This window comes from Pinus tabuliformis, chromosome 3_1, assembly GCF_031772625.1.
Source record: "Pinus tabuliformis cultivar Carrire ecotype Pingquan chromosome 3_1, CPIR1, whole genome shotgun sequence".
In the NCBI taxonomy this organism is placed as follows: domain Eukaryota; kingdom Viridiplantae; phylum Streptophyta; class Pinopsida; order Pinales; family Pinaceae; genus Pinus; species Pinus tabuliformis.
Genome location: NC_142301.1, coordinates 944,626,557 through 944,640,726, shown reverse-complemented (window position 1 = coordinate 944,640,726; position 14,170 = coordinate 944,626,557). Strand labels below are relative to the sequence as shown.

Sequence of the window (14,170 nt, the reverse complement as noted above, 5' to 3'; positions counted from 1 at the left end):
CCCATTTAGTTATGACATCTAAATGTGGTGGTTGGCTTGAACATAATACCATTATTCCAACGCCTACTACCTGGGATCATAAATCAGAAATGGAAATAGACAACAATGGAGACCAATCAAGGTTCACTAATTTGAGAAGTTATAGTAATAGTATTTTTTCTACACACACAAAATGTCACTATTGAAAATAGAAACAAAAGACAAAAAACTGAATGATTCTATCAGGAAAGTACTTCACTAGACCCTGTTTTTGAAGCCAATCAAATTCAACCAAAGAGTACAAATATCAATTTAAATCAAAGGATTCCATCTGTCAGTGAAGAAGGGAGAAGAGAAACAAAATAGACCTTATTTATTTATTAATATAATGGTAAACCCAACTATGCTTATACACCTCATTAAGCAAGAACAATAGAAGTTTGTCAGCATAGCTTGCACAAAATCCTTATCAATGTCAACAGACAAATCCTCCCTAGTAAGGTCCTAGTACAGAATTTGTTTCTACATCTGGGAAAGAATTCAAATGTACAACATAAAAAGACATTGCTAGCACTAGCAATTTCATCCAAACCTGACACTCAGGGAACTTCCATAGTAAGACATGTTGGTGATTCAACATCATTAATTGAGTTGTATCCTGTGTGTAATGACTATTTGAGAGATGTAACAATGGAAAATATATTTATTTTGTTTTCATTTCATTCCATATATGTGGGTTGAAGTAAGTGACCCAAGGCATGTGGCTTTCGTGATTTGTATTGGATTAATTGGTGGTCTTAGAAAATATGACTTGGAAGTTGGATCATTGTTTCTCTGTGTTGGAAGAGAAACCCTTGAATTCAATTCTAAGGCATTTCAAATGTAACTTGTTGCATCGTTTAACTATATATTCTATTTTTTTCTAATATTCCTTCGGATGAATTATTCATCATTTATTTTATTTGTTGTTTGGGCAAGTTGGAGACTCTTGGAAGCCTCAAATGAAACCTCATGATCCTTGTCATATTAATCAAATGAATTCGAGTAATGATAATGTGAACTTGAGTGGGAGAGGTAAACTTTTTATCCTAGTGAGAAGGTAGATACGCATGGCTTTAGGACCAGCAACTACAAATCTGGGTCCAAATTTGTAACAAGTTCCTTATTTGGCTAATATTGAACATAATTTCATGGAAAATCTTGCAAGAATTGCTGAAATGCTAAAAAATTCTAACATGAAAACATTATGAGTTCTATCATCACAGATGTTTTTTGGGCAATCAATTAGAGAAATTGACCCCATTGACATGGATCAAGAATTCATTGAATCTTCTAAATTTTGAAAAGAAGATACTACACAAGACATAACACTTCCAAAGTATTCTAGCAAGGTTATACCCCTCATAGAGTTTTTTCAAATGAAAATACCACTTCACACAAAAAAATTTGAATCCTTGGGTTGATGTGGATCATCTCTTGGAAGGGCTAAGTGAAGAGAAATGAGTTGCAATCCAACAGGAACAACATGGAAAATTGACAAAAAGAAATAAGATATTTAGTGCCAAGAAACGTTGCCTTGTTTTGGGCCATGATCAGACACTACTAAATTTAGCTAAGGTTTCATTAAATATAAACCATCTTGTTATAATTCCGGCGATTCCTAGGAAAAGAGAGATGTGAAGCAAATGAATTGATTCATGGTAATATGGGTATATAAATGTTGCTGATTTGTTATTTTTTTTGTCCAACAATTTATTGAAATAGATCATGTGCGCGAGGAAATTCCAAGGAGGAGGAGCAAGACCAAGAGAAACCTTAACATTAGATTTTTTGCTTTCCTTATATGGGAATGTGGACTAAATTGTGGCCTAACATCTGAAATGTTTTGGACAAGGTTACTATAATTTGGATTGAACTATTAATATCTTTTCAAACTGTAGTTCTTACATGCATCATTTGATTTACAATGTGGAATTGGAAACTTCTATGCATGCCAATAGATGGATCTATTCTTTATTTCATCTAATTCATTCTTTGATAATTTATGTTCCAGGAAAGAATGTTGTATGAACAACATGTTTAGACAATGGGCAATAAATTTTATGCCATAGAGATGGCCAAAGTACTTGATCCCACAAGAACTTTATTTGCATGACGTGTTATTTTGAAGGGTGATGAGGCTGATCTAGATGGAGATGATAGGCTACCTAAAAGTAAATATCTAGATGGCGTTTTTGGAATGGAATATGGAGTAGTAATTATCAATGATTTTTGCCTCATCATAGATATAATTTAATTGTGGTCGAAAGGTAAGTTCATTTCAATTATTTTTTAGTATCCAATCAAGACCTTATAGTTGTTAATTTTTTTCTTTCAAAAGTGGTGGTTAAAGATATATGTTACTATTTCTAAAACTAAGAGACTCCAATTCATATATACATGCATTTTCCCTGTGGTAGGTGCCAATTTGGATTTCTAGGGTTGTCATTGTTAGAAGTATACTTCGATGAGAAGCCAGAGGATGGAACATTGACATCTTCTTTAGCGGTGAGATGCTAAAAATAAAAATATAACACATTTTGTGTTCGCGACACAAAATTTAGAGATATTTCTTGACTTTGACATTGTATTGTTGCATTTCTAACACATGTACCTTTAATTCAAACATAGGTGATTGAGATAATTCACAACAATTTTTTCTCAAATAAAAGTTGCATGAAGTGGATGTCTTGTAATTTGTTGTAGTTGAACAACAAAAAGTTTTAAAAAATTGTAAAGTGGTTTTCAATAGGGTTTTTCCATTTAGAGAAGCATAGCCACATCTTCACCCTTTGTGGCATATGGATGAACAATTTGGTGCATTATGCACAACACAAATTGATGGAAAAGTGTATCATGTTGTAGCCCTTGCCCCTAGTACTGACAAGGTATGCATTTTACCTTTTGTAAAGAATACTAACATTAGAAATGAAAAATCATTTACCAGGTAATGTTGGTATTTGAATGTGCATGCTTGTTTACTGACTAATAGAAGATCACTATATGTGCATCAAGAATGGAAAGAAGAAAAAATATGTATTAAAACTAGTGGTCTATTTGTAAGAGAGTGTTAATTCCTATGGTTTGTGGAAAATATGGATGTTTGTTAGGATGTAGAGATATTGGCGTTGTCTTGGTTTTTGAAACTGATATTTTTCAAGATGTAAACGAATATGAAAGAAGAAAATCAAGTGGATACATTTGGTAAGATACACTGGAAGGGGGTTTAAAATTAGTATTTGTTTTCAAAGAAGCATGACATGTATTTGAATAGGTTACATTCCCATTTCTACCCTATGATAAAATTGGAATTAAGTCTGTTCAAATGGAAGGTGAGACAATAGTACCAATGAAGGAAACAAAAATGAATTGGGTTCCATACATTCTATTTGAGGACAGGCAGATATAATAGTGTATCTCTACAGCCTTTTAGTGTTTATTTTTGTTTTGAAATTTCATGTACACATATTTTAGTGTTGAATATTATCACTTGAATCTACAGGCTTAATTCAATTGAGCACTTGAAAACTCAAATATTTACTTTGTAGTTTACACAACGAAGGTGTGTGTAAGAAAAATATTGAAATCATACAAATTTATTTTTCCAACCATTCAATATTGAGTCATTCATTACTCTAACATCAAGACTAACTCAGTTTGATAGTGTGTCATCTCTCCCATGTTTTTAGTAGCTAATTATCATAGGGGTAATGTATCAAAACACTTATGGTGTGCATATGTGTAAAGTTGTATTGAATCTAGAGGGTGCATTCATCACTTAGCATTATAGATTGGTCAATGAATGGATCAATAATGGAAAACCAAATCAACATTGGTTGAGGAAAGAATGGGAGAAATTCCTCTTCCCAGGAGGAGCTACAATTTGTATTCTTTATAGGTATGTTTTGTGTTATCTTTCATTCACATTCATTCTTTTGTTATGTACACTAGACTTTTAAGTAATATTGGATGAAGCTTTAGAGTTGTTTGATTCTTCTAGTTTTTCTTAAATTGGTATACTTAAGGTATCTACAGCGTCCACATGTGATGTCCATATCTTCTAATTTTTAAAATATTTTCTAGAAATATTTTCAGTGGCTATAAACATTTATCAGATTTAGATAAAGAAATGAGTGATATCTTTAATATATTTATTATTTTAGAGGCATACAAAGTTTGTACACTCAGTTTGTTCAGATACAAGTGGAGAATATTTTGCAGCTGTAAGTGAGGATTCTGTTAGGGTGTGGCTTTTCATGCTAGAAAAGGTGGTAAATGTGTACATGAACTGAGCTGTAGTGGAAATAAATTTCATTCATGTGGATTTCATCCAAGCTATCCAAAATATTTGGTAATTAGAAGCTATCAAGTAGTCACATTGAGTATTTGACTTAAAAAATATTACTTATTTAATATGGGTTTGTTTCCTTGTAAGAGTTGATAACTTTTGGTAATTGGATGCTATCAGATTAGTCACATTCAATATTTGACTTCAAAGCTATTACTTATTTGGTAATTGCAGCTATGGAATATGGAAGAAAATAGGAGCATGACCCTTCTTGCACACGATATCAAAGTAGGAATTGAAGAAAGAGGAGACTAATAACACTCGAGCGAGAAATACAGAAAGAAAGAAAGAAGAGAACCAGTCTAGTGATACCCTCAAAGCTAATATCCTACATGAGACACACACATACAGACTAATGGTCAGTCTTTAGGGTTGGTGAATTCATCTGCAATGCCTTGGAAAAGCAATGATAATGTTTTGAAGTGATGAAACAATATTTCATTTGTAAATTCTAGTCCAACCAATATTAAGTTGGAAACTCATATTGTAATACTTGAAATTTCATATAATATAATTTATGTGGTTGAAGTTATTTATAGTTGTACTTGATATCATTTAGTGTTGTAATTAACACATGTAATTTTTCATTTTCATATTAGATGAACATGCACATTGTATGACATTTTTTTTAAATTTAGTCACAAAATAATACTTAATAATTTATATTGATTATATAAAATCAATCTAAAACTACTAAATTAGTAGTTTATATTGACTAATGATGAACAAAAATAAAATGACTATACAATGACTAAATTAGTCATTTATAATGATTATTAATAAAATTAAATGAAATGAATATAAACTACTAAATCAGTCGTTTATATGATGAATATGAAACTATTAAAAAAAAGATAAATGACTACTGTAAATGATAATTTTGTGATTACAAATGGTGACTAATTTTTGCATATACATGACTATTAATAACTAATTTACAGTAACTTATAACATGACCAAAATTTAGTTATATTTCTTTGGTCATTAATTGGTTTTCTCAAGTGATCATGTAGTAGTATATTTTGTTGTGTATTCGGTCATTAATTGTGACAATTAATAGCTAAATCAATGACTAAATTAATGACAAAATTAATGACTAAATATACTACTAAACCAATTAATGACTAAGCTAAATATGACTAAAAGTTAGTCGCGTTATAAGATATTCTAAATTAGCCACTATTGGTCACCGACTGAAAAATAATCGTTTATATGCAAATTTTAGTCTTTTTTTAGTAACTAATTAGCCATTTTGTACTAGTGAATGATTCAATATGCCAAAGAGGAGACAGAGATTATTCAATATTCCAAAGAGGAGAGGGTGACATTGCAAAAGGTTAAAGGAGGCACATAGAAAACCAATTGCACTTCCACAACTAAGACTAACAAACAAGTTGCATGTTAGAATAACTTATTTGTATTGTTTCCTTAGAAGCCATAATAATCACAAGACAATTGGGGAATTGCCACAACATAGGAAACATAGTCAACTAGGATAAAATTACCATAAGTATCTTTGAACCTTCATGCTAATAACTAGGAAGCGACTGATATATGACCTTGCTTTGTTAGTTGTAGTCACCCCACTATATTTAGATATTTATGCCATTAAAAACTATGACCAATGAAGCATTTTGGATTGTGAACCTTTACACATATGAAAAAAAATCAATAATTGATATTATCATCATCAAGAGTTATTGTAAATTGATCAATGCCTACAATTACACTATTGAAAATATATTATGGTATTCATTTATTTAAAATTTTGATATGACGAATGAGATAATACTTTTGAAAATAAATCTTATCTGAAAATATCATGGTAATCTGAGATGGACTGTCTATATTCCCCAATGGGGTGATTTCACGGCAATGAAATTCTGGTAGGAGGCATAAAACAATTATGATGCTTCCCCCAATGTTGGTTTCCGTGCGAAAGCTATAATTTGCATGCACATATCACCTATGGGAAAAGGAGTGGCGACCCTCGATGATAGAGTAAGGCTCTATGCTTGGCTTCACATGTCATATGCGTGGCGACTTCATGCATCATGTGCCTTGGGTCACCTACCTAAGTCTATTCAAATTAAATGTCAATGACTGGGACAATCGGGTTTTTTTTACAATGGTGGTTTTAGGAAGGATTTTCTTTCAGTATGCTCAAAAATGGATTGTCCCTCCCATGGAATATTGGTTGCATAAGGGGAATTATTTGAGAGGTAGGGAAATCTCATTTATGTTCTCGTCATGTAGCAACATCTTGGGATGGTTGAGTTCTAATTTAATCTGTACACTTGACGCTCGTTATGGAGGTTTTATGGTGCTCACCTCACTCATCATACTCATCTGATCATGTTCGTAATGTATTATATATACTCTACTCTGCTTAAAGGGTGACAGAAAGGTGGTGGCTTTGTTGCTGGTGGATTTGAGGCTAAAGATTTATCCTTTCTATGGTGGCTAGAAGATAATTGGGTTACAATCTCTGGAGGTTTATTTTCTCTGTTATTCCCTTGGTTGGTCATAGTTGGGTTGCGTAGTTGTCTTTCTAACTGTTGGGTATTATTGTGTCTTGTGGTCATTAACAATCAGGGGTCCATAGCTCTAGAGGGTTGTTTTTATTTTCTTATCACATGTCAATGTAGTTTGTGTTCTTTTTACACAACTTGGGGACTAGTACGTCCTTTGAATTGGTGGCAGAGTTACCCTCTCCTCATACCTCTGACTTTGTCGGGATTTTCTTTAGTTTCCTAGTGCTAGTTTGTGGAGTGTGGTAACCTAGTACCATCTCTATTTCGTTTTGAAAAATATCATGGTCGTAGTCAATCTCTGCTATTTGAATCTTGTTTAATTCTGGTAGCTTCGACTTCACATAAAATTATGGGCTTTAGGAAGTCTGGACAGGTATTAGCTTAGGTTTGTCGTGGGCATCAATTAATCCTCTTTAGCCCACATATATTTCTCTCTGTGCTATTATTGAGTTTACGGTTCGAGTCATACATGGCTTCACCATCGTGTTGGTAGTCTTAAAGTGGTTGTTTAGTTCTCTACTCTTATCATCATGTGTTTTGTTTGCAGGTCCTTTATGGTTCCACGCCAACAATTACCCCGGCAGGGGATTACCCAACTGCACAGGTGGTGCCCTTGCGGCATCCTCCTCGAGACACATGCACCTTGTTAGGTGGGAATGAGTAGCAATTTTTTTAGATTCGCCTCTTCTTGATGTCAAAAAGGAAATTCTACAGTTGGAAGCTAGGGAGCTCGGGGATCATAAATATTTGCTTGATTCGGAGATAAGTGGAAGTATCCTCAAATGGGTTCCCGATCCACGAAAGTTTCAAATAATAAGGCTACATTTCCTTCACTCTATCACCTTGAATTGTCAAACTGAAATGTTACTCAGCATGATAATTCACGACAAGCAATTGGACAACTACAAACTCTTTGTAGGTCATGAGGAGATTAAAAGAATCTTGAGGGACATTAGGTGGTATGATTGAATTGTGTGGAACGTTTTGTGGTCTAAGACTCAAACACTGACTCAAAAGATAATCATCATCAATGCTCCACCTCTAAATATTATCCATGCAAACTCGTGTCCTCATTTATGAGTCATCATTTTGGACTAATAAGTCCATCAAGCAACTTGTTCTAGTCTCTTATGTTGGAAGGAACTTGTTTTTTTGTTTAATAATCTTAATTTGTTTTGTAAATATTACCAATGATGGTCACTTATTCTACTATAACTCTCTTTCTGCATGACTCACTCATGGATACAAGAATTTAGAGGATCTTGATTCACTGTGTTATAGTCCACAACCATAGTGTAGGCGAGTAAAGTAGTACCATTTTGCAATTTTTAGCTAAAAATAATTTATGTTGTATTTACGTTTATAGTGGTACACAGTCATGATTTTCCCGATTAGGATATGAAAAACTTCCAATGTAATATCTTATATAATATCTTTTGTTATCCATAGAAATAATATATATTTTTTCATGATTCATTTTTTCAGAACGAATACTAATTCATAAAGTCTCGATTTAGAGCAAAGTGCATCAGATATAATGTAGACGAATATAATTATGACATATTGGAAAATAGGAAACAAACAACTACGTAGCTGATCCCATTTGAAATGAGAATGGAAATAGTAAAGTACTATAAGCACGGAACGGAGCCGGAACCACACAAATGCTGCAGACGTTCACTACATTTCATAAGACGTAGCAGCATTTATTTTAAATCCAGAGTGGAGAATGCAGATAGAAGTACACGGTGCAGACGAAACATATAAGAGAATGGATGGATGAAGTATTTTGAAGAAAGAGAAGAGAAAGGAAATAGACGTATAATCAAGCAGGCGCGGCACATTGTTCCTGAGCAAATCCAATTTGAGAATTGGCAACATCAAACACGATACGCCAATTCTGCTGCTGAACATTTCCTATGATTGAACGAGAATCAGTACTCGAGAAAGCCAAGCAAGCGAGCCCTGTTTCCTGTTCCACTAGAATATTTTCCTTCGGCAAAACCAGGTCGACATCACGATCCAGGTGCAGCGTTATGGTGGGAACGTCGAGTGAAGAAGAAGAAGAGAAATCGTAACAAGTATCCAACTCGCCAACGGGTGTGGGCTGCAAGCTTGGGAGCTGCGCCTGAAAAGCGTTTCTGAGAGCCGTATAAACCGAATCAACAAGATAGGTGATCGTTGTTCCCGAGTCGATGATCGTTCCTTCCCCGCTGGCAATATTCGTTGCCGGGACTGAGATCCGCTTGTCACCAACGCTGATTCCAATCAAGTTCACGAAATAGAATGTCGGGATTGAAGAATCTTTTATCAATGTGGTGAATTTCAAACCGGACGTGGAAAGGGCTGCTTCCTTCCCGAGCACAAGGGATCCCGATGATGTAGATGAGCTGGGAAGACAGTAAGAAAACGTTCCGCCAAATAATTCGGCGGTGGCTGCCTGATTCAACAATGAAAGCGATCCACCCCCCAATCCCATCAGTCCCGGCGACGAAGCTGTATCTTCGCTTACGTACTCCGCACAACCGAATGAGAAATTCGGAAGATCTTTAGAGCCGAGGGTGATAGAATCAGAAGCTAGTGAACCATCCACTTGAGTGCCATCTCCATATAAAAGCTCGAATTGACAATTCGAATTATCCCCGCAGTTGGTACCAGAAGTTTGCTGACATGCCTGTGAATCGCAGGCCAAGGGCTTATATGATGAAGATACCGTGGGGTCGAATGTTGGAGTGGTCGACTGGCAGCCTTGGCACTGTTTGCATGGAATCCAAGCAACATCACTACCAGTATCTATGAGTGTATACATGCTTTGCTTGGGCGTGCCAAAATCGACTTCTATTATGTACTCTCCCGATCCCGACTTAACAGGCACATTGACGCTCGCGTCCTCATTGGACAATCGAGATGTCCTTTTCAGACGATTAGCATCGGCTCTAATTTTTTCAAACAACAAGCTTTCCCAGGTCCTGTTAGGAGGACGGAACGGTGAACACTCTGAATATATATGGATAAGGGGGAAGCTAACGCTATGACTCCGCTTTCCCACTTTTCTATTCAAAATTTTGTGGCTACTTCGACACTTCAGTACAGGATCGACCGCAGTTACTCCACACATAAACGTTATTGCGAGAGACAAAATAAGAGAGGAGGTGATTGCAATAAACTTCATCTTCATCATGGTGTTCTATTAATTAAACAAACGATCACAAGATCCAACTCTTTTCTTGTATGTGAAGAGGCCAGCCAGTAGACCTTTTATAGTGAATGGCTTGCCTCGTTTCCTAGCTCGGAACTCATGCATCATCTCGACTTACGCGGCAATCACACGGTATTTTCGGTAAAGCTACGAGGCTTGCTCTATTGTATATTTTATTATTCAATTGCATGCGCAGTCCTGGAATTTCACCGAACTCCTCGTTATTCCGCTTACAAGTGTGAATTGAGGAGCAAAAATCTGATTCAGTACAATTTGGAAAGTGCTCTGTTCGGTGGGGTTAATTCAAAACCCTAGTCCTAGTCTCGCAGCCGTGATTGAAGCTAGTAATCTCGTCAGTAGTCTTCCACGTTATTCGCGGCCAGGATAGAAGCTAAAAAATCTCCCCAGTAGTCTTCCACATTATTCGCGTCATGAGATGTGACGGGTATGTTCTTATGAGGTAGTTTAATTAGTCCATAATTTTGTTCAGAAAATAATGGAATTTAAAAAATCTCCCCAGTAGTCTTCCTCATTATGAGATGTGACGGGTATGTTCTTATGAGGTAGTTTAATTAGTCCATAATTTTGTTCAGAAATAATGGAATTTAAGTTGGAAGTATAGGTCAAGTTGTTAAAATTTAGGAATATAGGTTAAATTGTTAAAATTTAGGGTTTTGAGTGTTTCTAGATATTACTGAATCTATTTCTATTATCAAAGATAAAATTCAAACACTTTAGTAATTAAATTTCTTTCATGACAAAATTTCACCAAATTCCAACTAGAATTGAGCTGTCCTGACACAATTATAGACTCTAGACAACGCCTCTTTTTATGAGTCATGTCTGCGTCGTACGTTGATTCGATTTTTCTCGCATATTTTATGAGTCATGTCTGCGTCGTACGTTGATTCGATTTTTCTCTCAAATTACTCAATCTCCTTATTCTGAAAAGGTCATTTAATCATTAAATCGTCCATGGAAGAACCTGTGGACTTGACTCATGCATGAAAAATCCGACAAAAGTTGGACAAGATTCCTCTCCCAATGGGAACGAGACCTATTTTAATTAACTTACTTAGCATAATGTTGATCCCGAGTGTGAAAACTAGAGTGTCTTACAATGGGGACGAGGCCCGTTTTAATTGACTTATTCAGAAGAATATTAAAGCCAAGTGTGAAGGCAGTGGGAATAAAGCCCAACAACCATCACTGGTTACATATCAAACTCTTTTACGAAACCCACCGACAAAAAGCCACATTAATTGACATATAGTTTCAGATAATGTTGAGAAAAAGTGCCGAAAGAATTGCGACCAATGATGAGCCAAAGAAATAAATATGAGCATCAAATAATAAAATGCAAACGGAAATAAACAAAAGATAGTGTCATTGTCTTGTTTCAAAGCACTAGCACGATAGTTCGTTGTACCAATCGGCGTAGGGATTGAAATGAACAAATCGGAAATATTTATTTATCGTCTTGATTCACTGATAAGATTATGTACACACTAGCCGGGTGATGAGTGAGAAGTCACGCAAAGCGCTAGCACGATCTTTCGTGGTAGCCATCGAGATAGGGATTGAAAGAATACTTCGGAAATATTGTCTTTTTTTGTCGTCTTTAATTCACTGATAAGACTATGTACACACTAACCGGGTGATGAGTGAGAAGCCATGCAACTCATCGCTTTTGCTGCCATCTTTTAATTTATTTTTATGAGACTTTCTACGTTTCCAAAAATTATAATACACAATCTGACACTGTGAAGACTTCTATGAATGATTAAGTTTAGAAATTTACATACTGCACGGTATTTTAAGTGAGAATTGTTAAGAATAAGAGCACAATTAAATTTAGTATTACACATTTTTGAAACTATGTACACACTAGCCTGGTGATGAGTGAGAAGCCATGCAACTCATCCCTTTTGCTGCCATCTTTTAATTTATTTTTATGAGACTTTCTACGTTTCCAAAGATTATAATACACAATCTGACACTGTGAAGACTTCTATGACGCATTAAGTTTAGAAAATTACATACTGCATGGTATTTTAAGTGAGAATGGTCAAGAATAATAGTACAATTAAATTTAGTATGACACATTTTTGAAATACAGGAAGTTTTTTATAATAAAATAAAAATATTTTTAATGGTTATATGAGGGATTTATTAAATATCTATTAGTATAAGTTATTGTGTAGGTTTTTCTAATAAAACATGTTAAAAGCGTATAAAAAAATTGAAGAATTATTCATTATAGTGAAAACAAGTGAGATGAGATTGTTATATTTCCACTAGAGAATTGTTTCATCTCACCTTGCTATATTCCCGATAGTTGTTTTAAGAGACTTTGTTTTAGGTTATTATTTATAATTGCCATCTCACTTAAATATATTTTCCATAGTGGTTTTAAGAGACTTATTTTTAGCTTATTAATTATAATTATTTAAAATAGATATTTAATTACATATTGATTGAATTTTTAATTTTTTTTATAAATATATTTTATTTATATACCTCGCTATAAATCTATTTTCCTAAATTCATTGTCTTATGTTGCATTTCATGTATCATGTTGAACCTTGCCAACAAAGCTAATGGGCCTTTTGAATTAATACATCAAAAATATTTATTTTGGATTCACCTTCTATTTGCGAATTATTTGTAACTACTTTAACGAAAACTAACTTATTATATATATTTATGTTTTAAAAACTATAGGAGTAAAACTATCATGCCAGAGATTAAGCAATTTGTGTTAGAGGAATTTGGACAGGGATCATAAGAACAACTTGGGTACATTATGCCACATCTTATGAATGGTGCTGGTTTTAAAAGGTTTATTTTGTGGTGTAAATGTTTATATGTTTTTTTTTTTATTTTTTTTAGGTATATATGTATGTTTTTTTTTTTAGAAATTTGGTTTTATGATTTTGTAGTGATCATAAGAAGAGTTTGTATGTATTTATGGAATTTTATTGGGAGAAATACCATCCTATGTGTATTTATATTGGGGGATATATATTGAAGGAAAAATGACGTAATATATTGAGCATATAATAAGGGTAAAGGGTTGTTATATTGTAAGGTATAAAGAGTAAAGCTAAAAATGTGATTAATCCGAAAGACATTTATCCATATTATGGATCACAAAAGTCTCAAATATAACAATAAAGCTCAAAGTTATGAAAATAATAAAGGGGTATTAAAAATGTTAATGAAAAAATGGATACCTACAATATCTAGTGAAAGTAGGAGATTTTTAAATTGGGAAGGTGTACTGGATTCATATTGATAGTTGGTTAAATAATATGATTTTTAGAGATAGTTTCCAACATGTAGTCAAATTAAAGGTATTGTATAGTATGTTAGAGATTTATTGAGTAAAACCCCTATGCATGTATTATGATAGATCTTATGAATGTATATAAAATGATTTTGATTTTAAAAGATATATTTGTGATGTGAATGTTTATAAGTTTTTTTTATTATGCATATATGTATCTATGTTTTTTCATTTTATGCATATATGTATGATTTTTATGGCTCACACTGCATTCTAGTTTTATGTTATGTATATATTTATTTTGTATTCTCAAATGAATATTAAGTATGACCTTACCTGTTTAAAGTTTACTGAAACTGTCAATATATTTGAGCTCTTTGTTTTTGTCTCAGACATGAAGAATACAATTTTTGGTTCCATTACTATGAAGCAATATTTTTTTTAAGTAAAGAAAACTCTATCATGGAAGGCATCAAAGATGGATATTTAATTGTTTTTGGTTCATACTTCAAGAATAAAATTTTTGGTTCCATTATACGACGAACATTTTTTTCCTTTAGTAAGAGAAACCTCTATCATGGAAGGCATTAAAGATGGATATTCAACACTCGTGCAAGGAGAAAAAAATTCATATTACCTTTGCATAATTATAGTTCATCCTTTAGCAATGCATTTTTAGGCTAATTGAGATTTGATCTTTTATGCTAACCCCAAGAACTAATGGCATGAAGTGGAGAAAATATTCAAATCCTAAACAATTTAGATGACAAGTGTGTTATGGA

At 33.7% G+C, this 14,170-nt stretch overlaps 1 protein-coding gene and 1 pseudogene across 1 annotated transcript; one reads left to right on the top strand and one right to left on the bottom strand.

Annotated features, from left to right (window-relative positions):
• Window positions 1-1,425: 1,425 nt before the first annotated feature.
• LOC149190899 (RNA polymerase II C-terminal domain phosphatase-like 3) lies at window positions 1,426-7,564 on the top strand (annotated as a pseudogene).
• An 864-nt stretch (window positions 7,565-8,428) lies between these two features.
• On the bottom strand, window positions 8,429-10,214 carry LOC149190898 (aspartic proteinase nepenthesin-1-like). Its single transcript, XM_089413463.1, has one exon. It carries the CDS (start codon window positions 10,079-10,081, stop codon window positions 8,726-8,728), a length of 1,356 nt encoding a protein of 451 aa, XP_089269589.1. The 5' UTR covers window positions 10,082-10,214; the 3' UTR covers window positions 8,429-8,725.
• Window positions 10,215-14,170: the final 3,956 nt, after the last annotated feature.